The sequence below is a fragment of the Ranitomeya variabilis genome, chromosome 1 (assembly GCF_051348905.1).
Source record: "Ranitomeya variabilis isolate aRanVar5 chromosome 1, aRanVar5.hap1, whole genome shotgun sequence".
In the NCBI taxonomy this organism is placed as follows: Eukaryota; Metazoa; Chordata; class Amphibia; order Anura; family Dendrobatidae; genus Ranitomeya; species Ranitomeya variabilis.
Window position 1 is genome coordinate 95,275,858 of NC_135232.1, and position 22,835 is coordinate 95,298,692.

Below are 22,835 nucleotides of genomic sequence, written 5' to 3' on the forward strand. Positions count from 1 at the left end.
GTAACGTAGCACAGGCACAGAGCACAACAGGGTCAAACACACTCGGCCAAGGGTCAGAGTATAAGCGATAGGGAATGGCCCCACAATGAGGCTATAAGAAGCCTCCGAGAATACCAGAGTGAGGCCATCCAGGTTAACCCTAAAACCACCTAATCCCAGAAACTCAGCAGACCATGACATCAGGAGAGAAGACTGTCAGTCATTACATGTCTCACAGTGGCTAGGAGGGATGATCTTACACATGTAGATCAGGAGAGAAGACTGTCAGTCATTACAAGTCTCACACTGGCTAGGAGGGATGATCTTACACATGTAGATCAGGAGAGAAGACTGTCAGTCATTACATGTCTCACACTGGCTAGGAGGGATGATCTTACTGACAGATTGTCTTTAAGTGCAGTTGTTGTCGCTTGTGGTCAATTTTCATTTTAGAACTTTCTTTTTACTCCCTTTTTTGTCGGCACAGACATATGAGATCTTGTTTATTGCAGGACGAGTTGTAGCTTTCAATGACACCACTGACTTAACCGTACAATATAGTGGAAAACAGGGGGAAAATCCAAGTGGTGAAAAAAAAGAAATTCGATTCCGGTAATTGTTTTGTGTCGACCTGTAAAATTTTTTTTATTCTCCCATCCATTAACCTATGTTGTTGCTTGTTTTTTGTGCGTATTGACCTGTAGTTTTTATTGGTACCATTGTGATGTTTCGGTAGCTTTTTATTGCATTTTTTTTGTAGAAGGTGCAATGATGGAAAAAGCGACAATAATGGCAGCATGATTTATTTTCCCTTTCTATATGTTGTCTACTATATGAGTTGATTAATTTTATATATATATATATATTTTTTTTTTGCTTATTTTTGTAAAGGGCAAAGGGGATAATTCGAACTCAGGACGAGTTCACACGAGCGCGGGCAAAACAGTCTGTTTTTCGTCAGCGAGTCTGTTTTGTACATCCGTGTGGCATCTGTTTTTAATACATAACAAATGTTTTCTATCTTTATTATTGTAATTCTGAATGACCCTTATACTGTTCAACTTCAGTAGTACAGTGCATGGCGAAGTTAGCAATATCCTGTGAAGCCCGGGGGTCATGCTTCATTTACGGAGACCACTTTCTACCCATAAACAAGAGCCAATCAACTACAGTTGTGTGAAAAAGTGTTTGCCCCCTTCCGGATTTTTGCATATTTTTCACACTTCAATGTTTCAGATCACCAAACGAATGAGTTGTAAATATTTACTTGCCCTTTAAATGAAACCTATGTACTTATATCATCCATTGCCAGACATTACGGTGTTAACCGAGCATCTTGAGACTAATGATAAAAGGTTATACGGTTAGAAAAGAAATCTCACAAGAATCGGCTATAGGAAAAGGTGGTGCGCGGATGGAAATAGAACAGAACATTTTGGAAAAGGTCTCAGTAATTTGTCCATTTGTTTAATTAAATATAATCAAGTTTTCCCCTCTGGCCTGAGCGGGGTAGAACTTCACCAACGAGAGGGCGACATCTGTCAGCAGTACATAAAGCAAAAGGAAAAAACGTCCAATTATCATACAATAGGCGTTCGGGCTGACGTCATGAGCCACCTACTTATTGCTCTATTTCGGGACGGCCGTTAATGCGGCTTTTAAAGTTTGATGTAGTGAGGCCCATTACGGATGTCAGAGGTAATGACTCATGACACTGGATCGGCTCCAGAGACCGGTCAATCCGAGGTCTGACCAGCCTGGAGCCTTCCCCGGGCCAGATGTAGTATCGCTGCCAGTAATCGCTGAGCAGGAATCTTACTCCATCGCCAGCACAATCTATACTCAGGATTCCAGTTAGGAAACGGATTTCTAGAAAACTCACAGGAGAAAAGGCAAGTTACACGCAAATATAAGGTCACAAGCTGCCAGTAGCTAGAGGTTGTCGGGAGGAATCTACCCACAATGTAATGTATGCTGAGGAAAGTCACAATAAAGCCATATCGGACTTCTACTGGCCAATCCTCTGTTTTGCCTGATAGCAGAGATAACATAGTATGGTGTTCTGCCCATTGCAAATTTTAGACACAGCTAAATAGGAAAGGATTCTTTACAGTTAGAGCAGTCAGACTGTGGAATGCCCGATCACAAAAGGTAGTAATGGCAGACACTATAACAGCATTAAAAGGGAATCTGTCCACAGGTTTCTGCCATGTAATCTGACAGCAGCATGGTGTAGAGACAGAGACCATGATTTCGGTGATGTACGACTTTCTGGGTGCAGCAGTTATGATAGAATCACAATTTTCTCTGCTGCGGATTTAGCAAAGCTCGGTTTTCAACCTTGACCACACCACAGCTCTCTGTGCACTCTGTATAGTGACAGAGAGCTGCTAATCTATTCTTGGGCGTGTGGTTGGACTGGGAGGCACAGGACCAGTTGTCCGGTAGTGATAATCTCCTGCTGATAAAACACAGCTTTTATTGAAACGGCAAAACACAGCCCAGTAAGTGATACATCACCAGAATCAGTGTCTCTGCCCCTACATCATGTTACTCTGAGAATACATGCTGACACATCCCCTTTAAAAAAGGGCTGGATGCTTCTCTCACAATCAATGGCATTGTGGTGTATAAATAATCTAGCGATAGGTTGAACTTGATCGCTCCAAGTCTTTTTTTCAACCTATGTAACACCCAGTTTTCATTTTGAATGACGCCATTCACATTACTATATAATGTACTGGGGAAAAAAAAGGATTTCTTTTTTTTTTTCAACTCTGTACATTGTACGGTAAAAAAAAGACCGCCAACATGATTCTCTAGATCAGTAGGAGTACTGCAACACTAAACTTTAGGTTTTTTTTTGTATTTTTAGTAATTAAAAAAGTTTTGAACTTTGTTTAAAAAAAAAATTAAAAAGCAAACCATTTTCTGAGATCTGTAAAACTTTTTTTATACCTTCATCAGTAGATTTGTATAACGGCTTGAGTGTCTTTAATTATATCATTGTAGGGTACATAAGACATTTTAATTAGTGATGAGTGAATATACTCGTTACTCGAGATTTCCCGAGCACGCTCGGGTGTCCTCCGAGTATTTTTTAGTGCTCGGAGATTTCGTTTTTATTGCCGCAGCTGAATGATTTACATCTGTTAGCCAGCATAAGTACATGTGGGGATTCCCTAGCAACCAGGCAACCCCCACATGTACTTATGCTGGATATCAGATGTAAATCATTCAGCTGCGGCAATAAAAACTAAATCTCCGAGCACTAAAAAATACTCGGAGGACACCCGAGCGTGCTAGGGAAATCTCGAGTAACTAGTATATTCGCTCATCACTAATTTTAATGTCTTTTTATTGCATTTTTTAGATTATGTGCAGTGACTGATAAAACTTTTTTTTTTTCTTCATGGAGTTACCAGTAATTTTTATTTTTTTCATAGATTGGATATGTTTATTTTTTAAATTTATTAATAAAATGGGATAAGGGTGCGATTCAAACTTTTGTGCAAAAAAAAAAAAATTAATATAAAAAAAATATATAAAAAAAAATTTAATTAATTTTTACTTTATGTTATAATTCTCTTAAGGTATTTGAACCTGCGTTCATTTGATTGCTTCTTCTATATACTGCTATATTACATGATTGGAAGGATTTCACGGAAGTTGAAAGATGGTGGCAGGGGGGACCTGTCTTGGGCAGCACGAATCTCCTGACAGGTTCCCTTTAAATAAAGTTTTGGAAACTTCCCAAACTAAGCTGCGTCTCCTACAATCATGCTCACTTCCCCGCTTCTGGTTCACATCTAATACCCAGGGCAGGAGCTTCTGATTCTCCATCTTTCCTGTAGAAGTGAAGGAACTCTAGCTCCCGGGGAATAAGACGCTGTCCGGCAGGCAGTGACTAGGAGGCATGATATCATAGACTCTGACAGCTCCCAGGTTTCCTCAGGTTGTTTCCACGGCTAATAAAAGCGAACACTATCTTTATGAACTGTGACATGAGCTCATGCTAATGCGGCATTAATGTGTCGCACTGCATTGTTATAGCGGGGGGCTGCGATGCTGACGTCAGCCGGCGCAGTATGTTTTCTGGGTAGTTTACAAGCTGGACGGCTACGAGGAGGTTGTGTCAGGCTCTTCTTATAGAAATGATCCTGTGGAAAAGACAACCTAATCAATAAGTATTTTAACAGGAAAAAAAAAAGGTTCATATCCTTCCTAGCGCGCGACTGCCAGTAACACAGGCTGCTTATAGGAAATCCAACGAGAAGGTTACCTCTTCTTTTCCAGCGACGAGCAAAATATCCTGGTTGTTGGAGAGGACTATAAAACAAAAAAAGTAAATAGCGGTTAATGTTTGCGTTTCCATAGCGACATATTGACAGAAGGCGACTTCTCAATTTCCTCGACTGTCTGTGAAATCAGGAGGCGAGCGCGGAGCCAAGAATGACAGCACCGGCCGCAGCGCTGGACCTGACCTGGAAAATGAAGGACTTCTATCGCTCGGTCCTTCACGCTGCTAGGTGGCTGTGATTTTCCAGACCACACGCTCCGGGATGAACGAGGAAAAACTGATTAATGGGACTTTCGTTTGCAAATCACTTAGATGGTGGAAGCTGATGAAATCCATGCCGCAATAAAAACCATTACTGTCTCCAAAAATGTATGTATGTGTCAAACAGGTTAGCAGCACTGAGGTCATCAGGGGCTGCAGTGGAAAGTGAGTGACCTGCGGGGGACACACACACGTGACGAGGGGCCAGCAGCCCTCCCGACAGGTCAGCTTCCATCAATGCTTACCAGCCCCATAAAGCATCTCTCCTTACAACTGTTTCTGGTGTCTGGCCCTCTATTGTTCCTCCTGGAAATGCATGAATAAATGAACAACTGGGCGTTACCAGTGTCCTGAATCTGCAGGGACACCCCCCAAATAGTAACACCCAGATGTCAATCTACGCATACTTCTACAGGATGGAAGAAAAGAGGTTCCAGAATATTAATCTTATGGGCAATGCAAATATGTAATAAAACCGACATGTCAGGAGAACGGACAGACTCTTCTTGTTCCTTTCAGATCTGTATGGAACGGATCCATTTTAAAAACGAAAACTTTAGTATCAGTTTGCATCCATTTTTGTTCAGCTTTGAAGGGATCAGTTTTTACTAGAGGGGTCTCTGAACACCTCCAGCTTTCTGGGCATGTGCAGCACTTAAATACCGATCCGTCAGAAAGCATAATAAATGAACGTCTTTACTGATTCGATTTTCATGGACTTTAAATGGCTTTTCTGGTGTTAATCTACAAGTCTGTAGTCCCTCCATGTTGTCACTGCAGACTTGTTCTCCGATGCCGAGAGCGGGTTGTCTTGTGGTCGCAAATATGCAATTTGCGTACATGCGGTCACATGCCAACTAGATGGGCACAGCCTTGCTCCTTCAGCACGCGCGATGTGAGGATTCACAAGTCTGCAGACACATACAGTGACCATAGACTTGTAGTTTAAGATCGGACAACCCCTTTAAGGCAAAAAATAACTAAAACAAAACAGAAGAATCCACTCCTCCAGTCTGACTCTTAGCTGGGGATTTTTTTTAGCAGTACAAACCACATTTTTTGTGTGCTTAAAAAAAATAATGGATCCTGTAACGTAATATTTAATGTCCATTTTTCTGATGCTCAAACAGATCAGGGAAACAGATGGACATGTGCAGCTTCATCGTCTGCGTTGGGCCCTCCTAATCCCTCTGCAAAGTTATGATTGCATTATATAACCTGAGGATATAACCAGTAATTACAGACTCTGAGGGGTCCTTCAGCGGTACCCAATTCTGTACTAGGGAGGTGCGTGTCACAGGCAACGTCATGTCCACACGTGCCTGTTGGGATGCATACATGATCAGCTGGTATTGTCCATATGTCCTGTTCTAGCACGGGGGCATTAAACCTGCCGACTCTGCTGCCACTCAGTGGTCTGTGTGATATTTCACGCAGCATTCAGAAAATTGGTAAATCTGCATCAAATAGAACACGGATTTTATCAAAATATCAGCAACCAGCCCAGTAAGTGACACTTCACTGGAATCAGGGTCTTTGCCCCTTACATTACGCTACTTTAGGATGAGATCGCAAACATTTAGTAACAGACTCCCTTTAGGGTGGACCTTTCAGCGATGTTCTGTGTAGTTCCGAATTCTGAGGGCAGTATAGAACAAAGGGGTAGCCCCACAGCTCGGGGTGTATACAGTCATGGTCGAATGTGTTGGCACCCTAGAAATTGTTACAAAAAATTAAGTATTTCTCCCAGAAAATTACTGCAATTACAAGTTTTGTTACACACATGTTTATTTCCTTTGTGTGTACTGAAACAGGTTTGGAAAGGTTATTGGAAAGGTTGCAGCACAGGATAGTCCGAATGGTGGATAAGGAGCCCCAATCAAGTTCCAAAGAAATTCAAGCTGTCCTGCAGGCTCAAGGTGCATCGGTGTCAGCACGAACTATCCATCGACATTTGAATGAAATTAAATGTTAAGGCAGGAGACCCAGGAAGACCCCACTGCTGACACGGAGACATAAAAAGCTAGACTGCAGTTTGCCAAAATGAACATGAGTAACCCAACATCCATCTGGGAAATCGTCTTGCGGAGAGATTAGATCAATATAGAGCTTTTTGGTAAAGCACATCATTCTACTGTTTACCAAAAATGGAATGAGACTTACAAAGAAAAGAACACAGTACCTACAGTCAAATATGGTGGAGATTCAAAGATGTTTTGGGATTGTTTTGCTGCCTCTGGCAGTGGGTGCCTCGGCTGTGTGCAGTGCATCATGAAAGATTACGAAAGGATTTTAGGTGGAAATGTAGAGCCCAGTGTAAGAAGGCTTGGTTTGCGTCCTAGTTCTTGGGTCTTCCAGCAGGACAATGACCCCAAACAAACTTCAAGAAGCACCCAGAAATGGATGGAAATAAAGCAATGGAGAGTTAAAGTGAAGTGGCCAGCAATGAGTCCGGATCTAAATCCCATTGAACACCTGTGGAGAGATCTTAAAATTGTTGTTGGGAGAAAGCAGCCTTCAAATATGAGAGGCTTGGAGCAATTTACGAATGAAGGGTGGTCCAAAATTCCAGTTGAGAGGTGTAAGAAGATTCTTGATGGTTATAGGAAGTGATTGATTGCAGTTATTTATTCCAAAGAGTGTGCAATCAAATATTATGTTGTTGGTGCCAACAATTTTGTTCTGCCCATTTTTGGGGTTTTGTGTGAAATTATGTACAATTTGCCTTTTTTTCTTTTTTGTGTTGTTCCAATACACACAAAGGAAACAAACATATAAAACAAAACATGTGTAATTACAATAATTGTGGGGGAAAATACTTCATTTTCTGGAACAATTTAAAGGGAGCCAACACTTTCGATTATATTGACTCTATATTCTACGTTCTAATTCAGTATTTCATGTACAAATGCTGTTTAGATGCTGGACTCTTAGATAAAGCCTGTGAGTCTTGCTTCCTTACCTACAGTGACTGACAGCTTTTCCTGCTGCAGTGCACCGAGTCCTTCCACCGTACTTGCAGTGCTCATACAGACATGACGTTGTCACCATACTGCCATAAAGCAGATACAGTGCCCAAAAAGTACCACAACAGGGCAATCATCAAACCTCTGCTGTCACTATTAACCCCTTTGTACCTGTATTTGTCACCATCCCTAAATAGTTCCCCCAAGTTAACACTTTCCACCAGCAGTGCCTCTGCTGCCAAATTGCCCCACAGCACTGCCTCAATCGTCCATATACCTGTACAGTGCCGTCCATCACTTTCCTCTCACAATGCCCCATAGTACTACTGCCCTCAGATGAACCCTCCGGAGGAAGGAATCTACGAGCCATGCGAATCGTCGTGCTGACATTCTGGGGCCACGACTGCTGAAAAGGATGGCACCACACACCACTGAGAGACACCAGAACATTTTAATTACCTAGGAGAATATTTTTGTTAGTTGCCATGCCCAGCTGTAATTTAAAAGGGTTGTCCACATTAAGTTTTTTTAACTCCAAGGGCATTCTTTTAAAAAAAATAACATCCTCCTTAATAACCCCCTCCCTACTACTCCACCCCTGCCTCTGCCACTACCCCAGGATTTGGAGACACAGCTGCAGGGGTGACGTGCTGTCTACCTCGCCAGCACTGTTGAATCCAATGATCAGTGATTGGCTGCTGTAGTTGTGACATCACTGCTGCCGATAGGTCAACAAAGACTGGGGTCAGTAGCAGAGGAAGCACGGGTAAGAACCGCAAATAGAGCCGGAAAAAAAAGTGAAAAACTTCTTTAAGCATTTCTTGTTTTCTGGGAATGATATACAAAAAGGATCTAGTTTTGCTTGCGAGAATACAGCTTTGAAACTTTAAAGGGAAACTGTCACCCCGTATATGGTCTATTAATATGGGCATACAGGTGATAGAAATTTTACACTGGTCCTACCTGTATGCCTCACATTAATGGTCTTGTTGCTGAGAAATGTTATATTCTGTCTGCATGTTAATGATTTCTTCCAGTCTCAGGGTTGTGTGGTGCCTGGAAGAAATCCCTGCCTCCTGTCTTCATTACAATACTACCCTCTCCCATCAGCGTCAGTTATGGGCTCGGAATCCCGCACCTGCGTCTTGCTCTCCCTCAGAAATACATACCTCATCCTCCCTTCTGTGGGCACTGCACTCGGATCTTCTGTGCAGGCTCGTCACTGTGACCTCCAGTGTGCGCACCAATAAGATGCTCTCCCAACTTCCCCCCTGCACAGTCATAGCTAAGAACCATGTGTACATAGCAAAGACTATGCAGGGAGGAAGTGGGGAGAGCACCTTATCGGCACGCACACCGGAGGTCACTGGAGCGGAAGTCATCTGCGCCTGCGCAGAAGATCCTTGAATGCAGTGCCCAAACAAGGGAAGATGAAGTATGTATTTCTGAGGAAGTGCAGGGCGCAGGTCCGGGAATCAGGGACAATAACTGACGCTGATGGGAGTGGGTAGTCTAGTAACGAAAACAGGAGGCAGAGATTCCTTCCAGGCACCGCACAACCCTGAGACTGGAAGAAATCATTAATATACAGACAGAATATAACATTTCTCAGCAACAAGACCATTAATGTGAGGCATACAGGTAGGACCAGTGTAAAATTTCTATCACCTGTATGCCCATATTAATAGATTATATACGGGGTGACAGTTTCCCTTTAAAGTTTCAAAGCTGTATTCTCGCAAGCAAAACTAGATCCTTTTTGTATATCATTCCCAGAAAACAAGAAATGCTTAAAGAAGTTTTTAATTTTTTTTTTCCGGCTCTATTTGCGGTTCTTACCCGTGCTTCCTCTATATAATATTTCTCCACAACAAGACCAATAATATGAGGCTTACAGGTAGGACTAGTGTAACATTTCTATTACCTGTAGGCCCATATTAATAGATCATGTACGTCCCAGAGGGGGACAGATTCCCTTTAACCCAATAATTTGCTTCTCCTTTTGCCATTGTAAACCTAACATGGTGTCTTGGTTTCTCAGGCTCGCACTTACTTTCAGGTGTAATCGTTTGCCACTTCTCAAGTTTGGCTTGGAGGGAATTTAACTTCATCATGCGTTGAAATAGCTAAGAAGGAAAATACAAGTAATGAACAGGACGAAGAAAAGAATAAAAGTCTGCTGTCCGTTGCATAAGAAGGAACATGGTCTTATTGCCCTGAGCCTTATAACATGGGATATCATGCACAGACATGCCTGGCACAAGCACCACAGGACAGAAGACCATCTGCACAAACCCACAAGAATGAATAAAGGTGTATCTTGCACTCAGGCTTTGGTTTACAACCATTACTTACTTAGAGTCGCCCTCCAGCCATTACACAAATTTCACTATACATTACTAATACATAGACACCATACCTGGGGCCCTACTTGTGATTCCCGCTGCTGCCACTCTCAAAAATTGTGATCACTACCTCTATGTCCAAAATGGCCACTGCAGTCACACAGTGAGCCCAGCGTTACATCTACACCACCCCAAACCTCCATGGGATCACCATGGGATGAACCAGAGTCGATGGCATCGCAAGAGCGTTCAGTTCAGACTGAACATCAGACTCCCCGTGGGCACCAGCAATAGAGTCCATGTATCAGTAATGAATTGGGAAGATTTTTGCTTGAGCTGGAGGGTAACTTTAACTCCTTTTTGTCAAAAACAGTTTTTATCAAAGTTTTCAAATCTGACACATGTCACATTATGTGGTAATAACTCTGGAAAGTTTCCACACATCACAGTGATTCTAAAGGTACCTTCACACTAAACGATATCGCTAGCGATCCGTGACGTTGCAGCGTCCTGGCTAGCGATATCGTTTAGTTTGACACGCAGCAGCGATCAGGATCCTGCTGTGATATCGCTGGTCGTTGAACAAAGTTCAGAACTTTATTTGGTAGTCAGACCGGCGTGTATCGTCGTGTTTGACACCAAAAGCAACGATACCAGCGATGTTTTACACTGGTAACCAGGGTAAACATCGGGTTACTAAGCGCAGGGCCGCGCTTAGTAACCCGATGTTTACCCTGGTTACCAGTGTAAAATGTAAAAAAAACAAACTACATACTCACCTTCGCGTCCCCCGGCGTCCGCTTCCCACACTGACTGAGCGTAAAGTGAAAGTGAAAGTACAGCACAGCGGTGACGTCACCTCTCTGCTGTTAGGGCCGGCGCTCAGTCAGTGCAGGAAGCGGACACCGGGGGACGCGAATGTAAGTATGTACTGTTTGTTTTTTTTACATTTTACGCTGGTAACCAGGGTAAACATCGGGTTACTAAGCGCGGCCCTGCGCTTAGTAACCCGATGTTTACCCTGGTTACCCGGGGACCTCGGCATCGTTGGTCGCTGGAGAGCGGTCTGTGTGACAGCTCTCCAGCGACCAAACAGCGACGCTGCAGCGATCGGCATCGTTGTCGCTATCGCTGCAGCGTCGTTTAATGTGAAGGTACCTTAAGAGTGTGTTGTGATGGTGGATATGTTATGTGGGTATCATTTTGGGCATATTTACATTTTACTGATTATCATGTGTTCTCTATTAGTATGTGTTATTTGCCAATTGATGAATGGCTGTTATTTGCCATCTGATATCAGCCCCCACATTCCTGTACTGTTATCTCCCCACAGGGTCAGTGAATAAACCTGTTTGATAATATGCTAATGACATATTGAACTAGCTTGTTGAAACAATGACCCCTGTAGTGCCTTAATCCACCAGGCACCTTTGTCAGGTGTGGGAGGCCTGAAAACCACCCCAACCTGTCTGACTACTCCTGGACATAAGGAGAGGACAGGAGCTGGGGGGAAATCAGATCCTGTGTGGAACCCATGATGTGAAGACAGCACATCAGAGAGAGGAAGAAGGGAATATGGACTGTTATCCTCTGTGCTGGATTGTTTGGATTTTGGTTTTGGAGAAAAACTGTGTTGGATTGGAGTTATGGGAGGACTTCCTGCAGATATCCTCCTTGGAAATGACATTGGGGAGTTACAAAGTCATTTTGTGGGAGCAGAAGTTCCGTGGGCCTCTCCTTCTTCTGAAAGAACAATTGGAGGGAGATATCGCAGACACCGAAACGCCCATCATTCCCTACGTTCGAGAGTTCAGAGACTTGCCCAGCTAGCTACCTTGGCTAATGAACATCAGCGAACAGCCCAGTCCAGTCAAAAAGCCTGGTATGACCATAAAGCCAGGACCCAGGAATTTATGGACAAGTGCTCATGATTATTGCAACCCCTGCCACTGTACAAGGAACTATAAACAGTGGAGCAAAGTGGACTAAAGTGAGCAGACCAGAGGTCTGTGTAGACCTAATGGCGTGCTCACTTATTATGAGGGAGGAGAGGTTGTGATGGTGTGATATGTTATGCGGGTATCATTTTGTGTATATTTATATTTTACTGATTATCATGTGTTCTCTATTAGTATGTGTTATTTGGCAATTGATGAATGGCTGTTATTTGCCATCTGAGGGGAAATCAGATCCTGTGTGGAACCCATGATGTGAAGACAGCATGTCAGAGAGAGAAAGAAGGGAATATGGACTGTTATCCTCTGTGCTGGATTGTTGGACTTTTATCCTGTTACTGAACTGCATTCGTGTTCTGGAATATTTTATCCTTTGTGTGGTGGATCGTATATGGACTTTTCGTACTTTTGCCTAAATAAAGGTCTTGGAATTGTTCACTATTCTCTTGCTCTGTTGATTGTGTGATACCGGAGAAGGAACCTGTGACAACTACCCATGATGTGAAGACAGCACGTCAGAGAGAGAGAGAAGGGAATATGGACTGTTATCCTCTGTGCTGGATTGTTGGACTTTTATCCTGTTACTGAACTGCATTCGTGTTCTGGAATATTTCATCCTTTGTGTGGTGGATCGTATATGGACCTTTCGTACTTTTGCCTAAATAAAGGTCTTGGGATTGTTCACTATTCTCTTGCTCTGTTGATTGTGTGATACCGGAGAAGGAACCTGTGACATGTGTATTCGTGACACATTGTACTTTATGTTTGGGGTAAATTTAGGTTGATATGATTTGTGCTCATAGATTAAAAATTTTGAGGAAAATGTAGAAAAATTTGGAATTTTATGACTTTTTAGGCCCTTTTAATGTCTACTTTACATCAGCTTACAATGGAAACAATTAGGACATTGAGAATTAAGCCCTTCACTTTCAGAAAGATAGACAATGGCCTTAAAGAGAATCTGTTAGCAGGTTTTTGCAACTTCATCTGATAGCAGCCAGATGTAGGCAAAGAGAATCTAAATCCAACGATGTATCTCTTAGTTTACTGGGTGCAGCCGTTCTGGTACAATAAGAGTTTTTATATTTAGCAATACAGCAGAGTTCAGGAAGCTAACCCCGCCCACACAAGGCTCTGTATATACAGTGTAATGTCCATAGACAGTGAGCTGCCTATTACAGGAGGGGGTGTGTCGGACTAGCAAGCACACTACTGTGTCCCAGCAATGACAAGCTCCTGGTGCTAAAACAATCATTGCAAGCAAACAAAAGCAGAGAGGCATTGCTGAAATCTGTGTTTTAACCCCAACCTCATGCTGTCTTCAGATTACAAAGCAAAAACCTGCTGACAGATTCCTATTAAAATGCTTTAGATACTATGCGGTCTGTGGTGTTAAATGACTGCCGAATGGTAAAATATTTACACAGGCGCAACAGCACATGAACAATCTGCCATAGATAGGTCCAGTTTACGATGTGCTGCCGAGAGCAATGATCTTTTGTGCTAACCGAAAGATCATTTTACATGGTGAACGAGCATTTTGCTCTGTCATCAGGTGATCGGCAGCCTGTTTAGACTGCAATATTATTTAGAAACGAGCGTTCCTAGGAGATCACATCCTCAACAATCGTCCAGTGTAAACGGACCTGTAGTTGAGAATCCACCTAATTTATCTAATGAATCAGAAGTTCCCTCTCCTTATTAAGTCCATGTATTGTCTTTGTTCTACATTTTTATTTATTTTCTTACATATAATGTCAGTATAATATTACTAATGTTTATTAGCTCTGCCACAAGTTATGTTTTCTGTTGTTCATTCTGTTGTTCATACTCGCCGCTTGTCACTTGACTTTTTTTTTATTGAATATACTAAATATATTATTGTTTACCTCTGTTAACTGAATGACTCTTATTTATATTTGTCCAGACATAGAAAAACAAATGCGCACAATTTGAATAGACATTGTTTTGCTCTTCTACCTCTGAATATTAAAAAATCTTAACGTTTCTACACTATTTTTTACATTTTTTTTTTCAATAAAATGTATAAAACCTGTTCCTTTTTTTGGGGGGGGGGATCACCTTATTTTGAGGTGCTCATATGTCAGAAAACCCCAAACAAAACCACATTTTAAAAGCTGCATCCCTCAAGGTAGTCAACTCTGCATTCAGGAAGTATGATAACCCTTCAGGGGCTTCACAGGAATTAACAAAATATGGGAGGAAAAATTAAAATGTTTTTCTTTTTAATAAAACGTTAAAATGTTAATTTTTACAAGGGGTAGTAGGAGCATGTGGACCCCACAATTTGTTTTGTAATTTCTCCTGAGAACACCTGTCACAGGTTTACCCAGACACAGAGGGGCTAGAAGACCGAGGTGTCTGACTTTATGCACTCCTGCACGGGTTAATCTGTTCAGTTGTGAGCTCCTGGAGCTTTCCTGTTTTGATGGTATCAGCTGTTTAGGTTTGGCCATTCCCCTCAGTATATATACTCGCCTCTGGCAATCAGGGATTGCCAGTGTTAGTTGTATACTGCCTGGTTCTGGAGTTGGAGGTGTTGGTTGTTTGAGAAGGCGTTTGTAGTGTTGTTCAGAAGACTGTACATTGGTGATTTGCCTGTGTGCATATCCTCACCCTATCCTATTTGTTTTTTCCTTCCGTACAACACGGTGTTCCACTCTGTTGTTTGTGAATGCATGTTTGTGAGATTGTTATTTAATTTATCCCTGTACGCCTTCCCTTGTTATTCTGGTTTATGTATTCTTCTACATTACTACTCTCCACTTCCCCGGGTGGGGGAGGGGACAGATAAGAACTCAGTAAAGGTACCGTCACATTAAGCGACGCTGCAGTGATATAGACAACGATGCCGATCGCTGCAGCGTCGCTGTTTCGTCGTTGTGTGGTCGCTGGAGAGCTGTCACACAGACAGCTCTCCAGCGACCAACGATGCCGAAGTCCCCGGGTAACCAGGGTAAACATCGGGTTACTAAGCGCAGGGCCGCGCTTAGTAACCCGACGTTTACCCTGGTTACCAGTGTAAATGTAAAAAAAAAAAAAACACTACATACTTACATTCCGGTGTCTGTCGCGTCCCCCGGCGTCCACTTCCCTGCACTGTGTAAGCGCCGGCCCTAAAGCAGAGCGGTGACGTCACCGCTGTGCTCTGCTTTACGGCCGGCCGGCGCTGACACAGTGCAGGGAAGCGGACGCCGGGGGACGTGACAGACACCGGAATGTAAGTATGTAGTGTTTGGTTTTTTTTACATTTACAATGGTAACCAGGGTAAATATCGGGTTACTAAGCGCGGCCCTGCGCTTAGTAACTCGATGTTTACCCTGGTTACCAGTGAAGACATCGCTGAATCCGCGTCACACACGCCGATTCAGCGATGTTAGCGGGTGATCCAGCGACGAAATAAGGTGCTGGCCTTCTAGCTCCGACCAACGATGTCACAGCAGGATTCTGATAGCTGCTGCATGTCAAACACAACGATATCGCTATCCAGGACACTGCAACGTCACGGATCGCTATCGTTAAGTTGTTCAGTGTGAAGGTACCTTAAGGCATGAGGCCCCTGCGTCTTCAACATCACAAGTAATCTGGGGAGCAGGGATAGTTAGGGCGCCTCTAGCTTTAGGGATAGGTAAGGAGTCCCTGGCCTTAGGATATCCTGCGACAATGCTGTAACAACACCGACACCGCATATGTGGTAAGATGCTACTGTTCGAGCACAGCACATGATAGCCCTCAATCAATTTATCTAGGTATCTATATGAATCCAAAGATGTACAGATGTTTCACATAATTTTTTTCATTTAGTGAAGAAAAAATGTTTTAGCTGCAGATTTTTAATTTTCACAAGGGGCAATAGGTAAAAATATTTTTTTGCACAAATTCTCACAAATTGCAATACCTCATACAGTATGTGGCTGTACAGTTCTGTTTGGCCACACGGCAGGACTCGGGAGGGACAAAGCGCTATTTGACTATTGGAAAGTAGATTTTTATGGATTAGTTTGCAGACTCCATCTGTAGTGTGCCATTAGATCAATATCCTCTCTCAAGTGACCCCATTTTAGAAATTAGACCCCTATGGGAATTTATTTACGGGTGTAGAAACTATTTTGGCTCCACATACATAACATTTTGGATCACATGTAATGCTTGGTTCACATTTATTCTGTGCTCTACACTGAGCACTTACTTTGGAGTTTTCATCTAAAAACCCAAAAACTGTTATTCAGATGGAACCCTTGTTAAAACCATTCACTGTATTGAGTCACTTTGGTGGTATCCGTCTTTTTAGAGGTGCACAATGCATTCTCAACTGAGCTTTAGCGCATACATAAAATGATGGGACATGGTCAGGAAAGAGGCCAGATGAAATCCAAAGTTTCATTTTGATTTTATTTGTTAATCTGCTTAAGGGACTTGAACCTTTGATCTATATACTTCAACACTATAGTATTGCAGTGCATAGAGTAATTTCAGTTTCCTGTGAAGCTCAGCTTACAGCTGAACTTTGGAGGAGGACTTAGGGTACCGTCACACATTGAAATTTTCATCGCTGCGACGGCACGATTCGTGACGTCGCAGCGTCGTATGATCATCGCTCCAGCGTCGTAGACTGCGGTCACACGTTGCAATCACGGCGCTGGAGCGATGCCGAAGTCCCCGGGTAACCAGGGTAAACATCGGCCCTGCGCTTAGTTACCCGATGTTTACCCTGGTTACAAGCGAAGACATCGCTGGATCGCTGTCACACACAACGATCCAGCGATGTCAGCGGGTGATCAAGCGACGAAAGAAAGTTCCAAACGATCTGCTACGACGTACGATTCTCAGCAGGGTGTCTGATCGCAGTAGCGTGTCAGACACAGCGATATCGTAACGATATCGCTAGAACGTCACGAATCGTAACGTCGTAGCGATGGAAATTTCAATGTGTGACGGTACCCTTAGGTGCAGTCATGGGGCTTTCAACAATTCCCTTATCTGCTATGGTAACATGCTGGCTCTCTGCGATGGCATCACAGGGGGGTGGGAGAGCGATGGGGGCTGCTGCAGTGGTTGACTGCACCATGTAAATGGTTAACAGCAGCGATTGGAGCTACCTGCTGCTGTTACAGGCAGATATAACACAGCCGGCATCTGCCACTTTTGATGTAGGCTCAGCTCTTCAGTCTGCTTCATACAGTCCACAGTGACCTGGTCTGCTCAACTTTTTTCCCCGTCCCCCCAAAAAATAGACCCCAATGCCCTAAAGACTAATGGTGTTCAAAGACACCTGCCATTTAAAGAGGTGCCTTCAAAAAAGGTTAAAAAACAAACAAAAAAGATAAAAGAAAGAGAAAACAAAGTTTCCATTCTGTTTAGAAACAGAAACTTTGGTTTCCTTTCGGTATCCACATGCATCAGTGTTTGTTCTTTTTTTTTTTTTTTAATTCTACTGACCCCAAATAGACACGAGAATGTAGTCTAAATATTCCCTATTGAGGAAGTGAGAAACAAGTGAAATGATGAATAATAGCATGGGTGTTTTGTCTCACCTGCACATCAGAAACAGGCTCAGCTTCAGGTTTCATTACCTTGATCTGATTCCGATACTGTTTAGAAACATGAAGAAAATCAGTTCTACATACACAGAAAGAAAACGCCAGTTTTAAAAATCACACACGATTAAGGATTTGTACTTTTTCCTCCTTCCAAACATCCAGACAATGCACACACATAACTTGTCTTAGGATCTGCTCACACCTGTATTCAGATATTCCATTTGTCTGTTCTATTTTAGAAATAGACAATCGGAATTAAAGAGGTATAGCTATATTATACATTCATGGCATATCAACCAAGGGTCCCATATCAATCTCAAAAATGGGGCCCCATTACATGCTGCTTTCAGTGATGACGTGGTCTAAACAGTAAGATCTCAATGATTATTATAATTTGAGAGTCCTCAGTGGCTGATACCTTTTAATTACTAACTGAAAAGGGTAACAAATTGCAAGCTTTTGAGACTACTCATGTCTCTTCATCAGAATAAGACACAGCATAGATAAGGAGTGTGAAACTTTTATTCTCCTGTGACTGAGGTCTGGTCCATGGTTGTGATGCCCCCAAATGGTCCGAGAAGCACATTCCTTAGCCGATATAGAAAAACATAAATCCATGCAACACATTCATTCCTGCACTGAGTGTGTCACAGGTTGCCATAAGTTTATACTCCCAAATTTTCTTGTTTCTTTTAGATTTGAAGTTACCTTTTAATACAAGTAGTGTTGTGTCCATGGTGCTGTGATCAGCCAAAATGTTTGGCTACAGGTAAATCTATTCTTTTTTTTCTTTAATTGTGTGGCAATGAGAATTCATCCTTGTTCTAAGTTTTTGCCCTGTCTCCCCTACATACAGACCCCCAGGTTGACATTTGGTACATATAATTAAGTACACTTTTACTTCACCCACAGATGCAACCTAAGAGAAAAAGAGCTTTCCGTGTGTTAGGGTATCAAGAGACTTTATAGCAGGGCTGTGGAGTCAGAGTCAAGGAGTCGGAGCCCATTTTGGTGGAGTCGGAGTTATGGAAACTGAAGAGTCGGAGGTTTGGCTTATCGAATCCACAGGTCAGGGCTGTGGAGTCAGAGTCGTGGAGTCGGAGCCCATGTTGGTGGAGTCGGTGTCATGGAAATTGAGGAGTCAGAGGTTTGGCTTACCGACTCCACAGCCCTTCTTTATAGCAGCTTATCTCCACTAGATTAGAGTCAATTGAAAAATTAAGAGACAGAGACTGCAGAGATGAAAACTTTTGACAATGTAGGATACAAGTCATATAATGGTAGAAATTCTGATATTCCTCATGCACAGAATTGCTCAGTCTGAAAAGTTACTAGAAAGTTTGGTTATCCTTTAACAAAGCAGAGTGTATGAAAGTTAACCAGAATACCGCTGTTCAGATTTGGTTAAAAATACCACTGATTTTATTACATTACATCATTTTTATAGTATTTGGCTCACAATTATTCTATTCTACAAAAAAATATTCCAGAAAGGAAATTGGACAGCAATGCTCTGGACGTATATTCTATGCAAGTGCCAAAACCCTTAACCTATTTCAGGCAACTTTCCAGAGTGATGACAAGTTTACAGTCTTATCAAGGCAGGTGTTTTTCTTCTAACACCATCTTATTTAAAGTATTTTATTAGACAGAAGAAAAGGTGAATTGAATTAATAAAAGGTGAAAATATATTAGAGAGAAAAACTTTACCAACATAGTGGCTTCAGTAATGATAAAAATGGCAGATATTTAGTAGAGAGCCTTTCTGGCAGTTCTCCCTGGGACATTGTAATTAGGAAAAAAAGCACCCCTCTAAAAATCAGACCATTTCTCTAGTGCAAATGACAAATAGCGGCACTGAATGCCACAGAGATCCTAGAACCATAACTCGGGTTATCAGCCAAAGTCCTTGTATGGTAACTACTAAATAGGTAAGAATATTGCTAATACATTTTACCCTTTAATAACACCGGACTGAAGATTTTTTTATTATTATTATTATTTATTTGCCTCCTATTCGCAATTTTCTAAAATGACATAGTTAATTAAAAAAAACTATTATTTTGTGGATGTAGAGTCTGTTTAACTACTTCACATAGCAGGTTGTGTTGCTACTTTTGACAGAAATCTAACACCACACTGCTCCTGGAAGTGTCAGGTCTCCTGTGCTTCCTCTCCCCTCTCTCAGTGTTAAAGGGGTTGTCCGGTCTAAAATGAAAACTCTGTGTGACTGCAGACTTTTGAATCCTCCCAATGCATGCACTGTGCACTGCTAGGATTCATCGTTCTCTGCCCTGGGAACGGCAGTTAGGTAAGGCTACTTTCACACTAGCGTCGTACTCGGCCCGTCGCAGAGCGTCGGGCCGACGTACCGACGCTAGCGTTGTTTGCGCCGCACAACGGGTGCAGCGGATGCTGTTTTTCCACGCATCCGCTGCCCCATTGTGAGGTGCGGGGAGGAGGGGGCGGAGTTCCGGAACGGAAAAGACGTTCTCGACGTAGCAAAAAACGTTGCAAGCAATGTTTTTTGCTGCCGACGGTCCGCCACAACACGACGTGTGTCAATGCGTCGCAATGCGTCGCTAATGTTAGTCTATGGAGAAAAAACGCATCCTGCAAGCACTTTTGCAGGATGTGTTTTTTGACCAAAACGACGCATTGCGACGGAGGACAAAAATCGCCAGTGTGAAAGTACCCTAAGAGAGGGTTGAAAACTTCTTGATTATGTTGCGTACTGTGGACAAAGGAACATCGAAATCTCTGGAGATCGACTTGTAACCTTGAGATTGTTGATATTTTTCAACAATTTCTCATTTTCTCTTTCTATTCACCATGCTTTGTGTGGGACACACAGACATACAATGCAAAGATTGAGTCAACTTCTCCCCTTTCTATTTGGTTTCATGTGTGATTTTCAAATCGCCCACACCTGTTACTTACCACAGGGGAGTTTGAGCGAGCACCATATGCTTGAAATAAAGTTGTTTAACCACAATTTTGGAAAGGTGCCAACAATTTTGTATGGCCCATTTTTGGGGATTTGTATGAAATAATGCCCTATGTGCCTTTTTTTCTCCGTTGTTTTGTGTTGTTCAAATACATATAAAGGAAATAAGCATGTGTATAACAAAACACGTATAACTGCAGTAATTTTTTGAGAGAAACACTTAATTTTCTTGAACAATTTGAAAGGTGTCAACACTTTCATCCAAGACTTTATATCTCGGCTGTTAACCATATCCCTGCTGCAAGATCATGACGGCATTATATGTCTCTCCAATTACCATATCCCTGCTGCAAATTCCTGACTGTATATAATCTCAATTGTTAACCCGTACCCCTGATGCAAGTTCCTGAATGTAAATTCATCTCTGCTACTAACCATATCACGGTTGCAAATTTCTGACTTCATATATGTCTCTGCTATTAACCATTTCGATTTCGCTACTAATTATATCCCTTTCTCAGGTTCCTGACTACATATACATTTTTGCTTTTAACCATATCCCTGCTGCAAGTTCCTAACTGCATATACTGTATGTCTTGCCATTAACCATACCCCTGTCGCTATTACCATACCCCTGCTGCAAGTTACTGACTGCAGATACGTTTCTACTAGTAACCAGATCCCTGCTGGAAGTTCCTGACTGCACATACATCACTGTTAATAACCATATAACCATATCCCTGCTAGAAATTCCTGACTGCATATACATCTCTGCTATTCACCATATTCCTGCTACAAGTTAATGGCTGCAAATACATCTCAGAAGTTAACCCATATCCCTGCTTAAAGTTCCTGACTGCTTATACATCTCTGCCATTAACCATATCCCTGCTGCAAGTTCCTGACTGCATATACATCTCTGCTATTCACCATATTCCTGCTACAAGTTAATGGCTGCATATACATCTCTGATGTTATCCCATATCTCTGCTTAAAGGGAACATGTCAGGTCCCCCATGCCCTCCAACACAGCAGCATTCACTTATATAAGAGGAAATTCCCTGAGTAACCATCCCAGCATAACGCTTTTCTGTAAAAATGAGTCTTAAAAAAAAGCATTTATATTATCCCAGTTTCACATGCTAATTAGGGCTGTGACTAGTCGATGATGCATTAGTTGCCCCAGACTAGTCTTTCCATGTTATCACCCCCTGTGGATGTGATGACATAATTTGCAGAAGCTGTCATCATCGCCAGCTCCTGCAAATATCGCAAACTTGCACTTCACATTTCAGCAGTGTAACTGCACCTGGATGTACGCTTCCCAGATTCAGAGGCAAACTGCGCATGGCCGGAAGCCATCTTCTGAACTTCTGGTCATGCGCACTGCGCCATTGAAGCAGAGAACCGTACACCCAGCTTCTGAGGTGCACTGCGCATGACCGGAAGTTCATATTCACCCATTGTGAAATTCATCCATCTCATGGTGAATTTCACACTGGTTCAATATGGTAAATACTGCAGCTTCCTATGTGAGGGTGGTATATAAAAATAGACACTGTCCTGAAAATTTGATCAGGTATGGAAGTCTTGGTTTTATTCCCCTTTGACTCACATTAGTCCCCAGGTGATAAATCATAGAATGTTAGAGTTGGAAGGGACTTCCACTCTCATCGTGTCCAACCTCCTTGTCAGGACTCTGAACATTTTGATTACCTTTTGTGCATTACTGCCCTTTTCCAAGATGGCGTCTTTGGTCTCATGTGCACTGTGTCTTCCTGCTATAAAACTCAACCCCAGCCTTCAGTCTGTGCTAGAGTATTCTGCCTTGCATCCAGCTCCTGACGACTCCCTGGCTTTGCACCTGCACCTGCTCCTGTGAACCTGTGTGGAGATCCTGCTACTCTGCTCTGAGTTTCTGCCGCATACATCGGTTTCCAAGTAAATCCTCCATCTGGCTGTTTGTGTTTACTTCCATCTGCATTTGCTGGACATGTAAGCTGTTGCTGCTCTGCTTAAACCTGAGACTTTTACCCAGGCCTCCCTGGTTTTGCTAAGATATTATTTGAGCTGCCTTATAAGCATATCTATCTGTGTTTGGACTACCAAGGACTTATTCGTGTCAAGTATCCTCAAGAATAATTGTGCTTCATAGACTTTCTGCGTGATTGCATTTTTCCTCTGAAGTTTCCTATAGTCTGTTAAGCTGCGTTTAATATTTACACCAAGTGTTGTGGACTTGAGTTTCTCTCTGCACCTGTTTGAATCACCGTGTAATAATATAGACTTTACCACTTATAAAACTGTGTCCTGTAGTTGTCTTGTTCCATGCAAAGAGTCTCCTGAGTTGTCCCTTATAATCATTACACTCCTGCTCAATGCAGGAGTTACTAAACCATCTCATCACAGGCAGATTTCTGTCCAGCCACTGTTTGAAGACTTCAATTGAAGGAGAACTCACCACCTCTCGTGGCAGCCTGTTGCAATCATTGATCATCCTCACTGTCAAAAAGTTTTTTC

General features: G+C 42.5%; 1 protein-coding gene across 3 annotated transcripts in view; it reads right to left on the reverse strand.

Annotated features, from left to right (window-relative positions):
- Positions 1-22,835, reverse strand: part of CENPK (centromere protein K) — a 71,555-nt gene that overhangs the window by 25,579 nt on the left and 23,141 nt on the right. For all 3 annotated transcript variants that reach the window (XM_077286200.1, XM_077286209.1, XM_077286219.1), the window contains exons 4-6: positions 17,363-17,419; positions 9,560-9,632; positions 4,262-4,308 (exon numbers count right to left, since the gene is read on the reverse strand). In XM_077286200.1, coding sequence (XP_077142315.1) covers positions 4,262-4,308; positions 9,560-9,632; positions 17,363-17,419 — 177 coding nt within the window. The remainder of the gene's footprint in view (positions 1-4,261; positions 4,309-9,559; positions 9,633-17,362; positions 17,420-22,835) is intronic.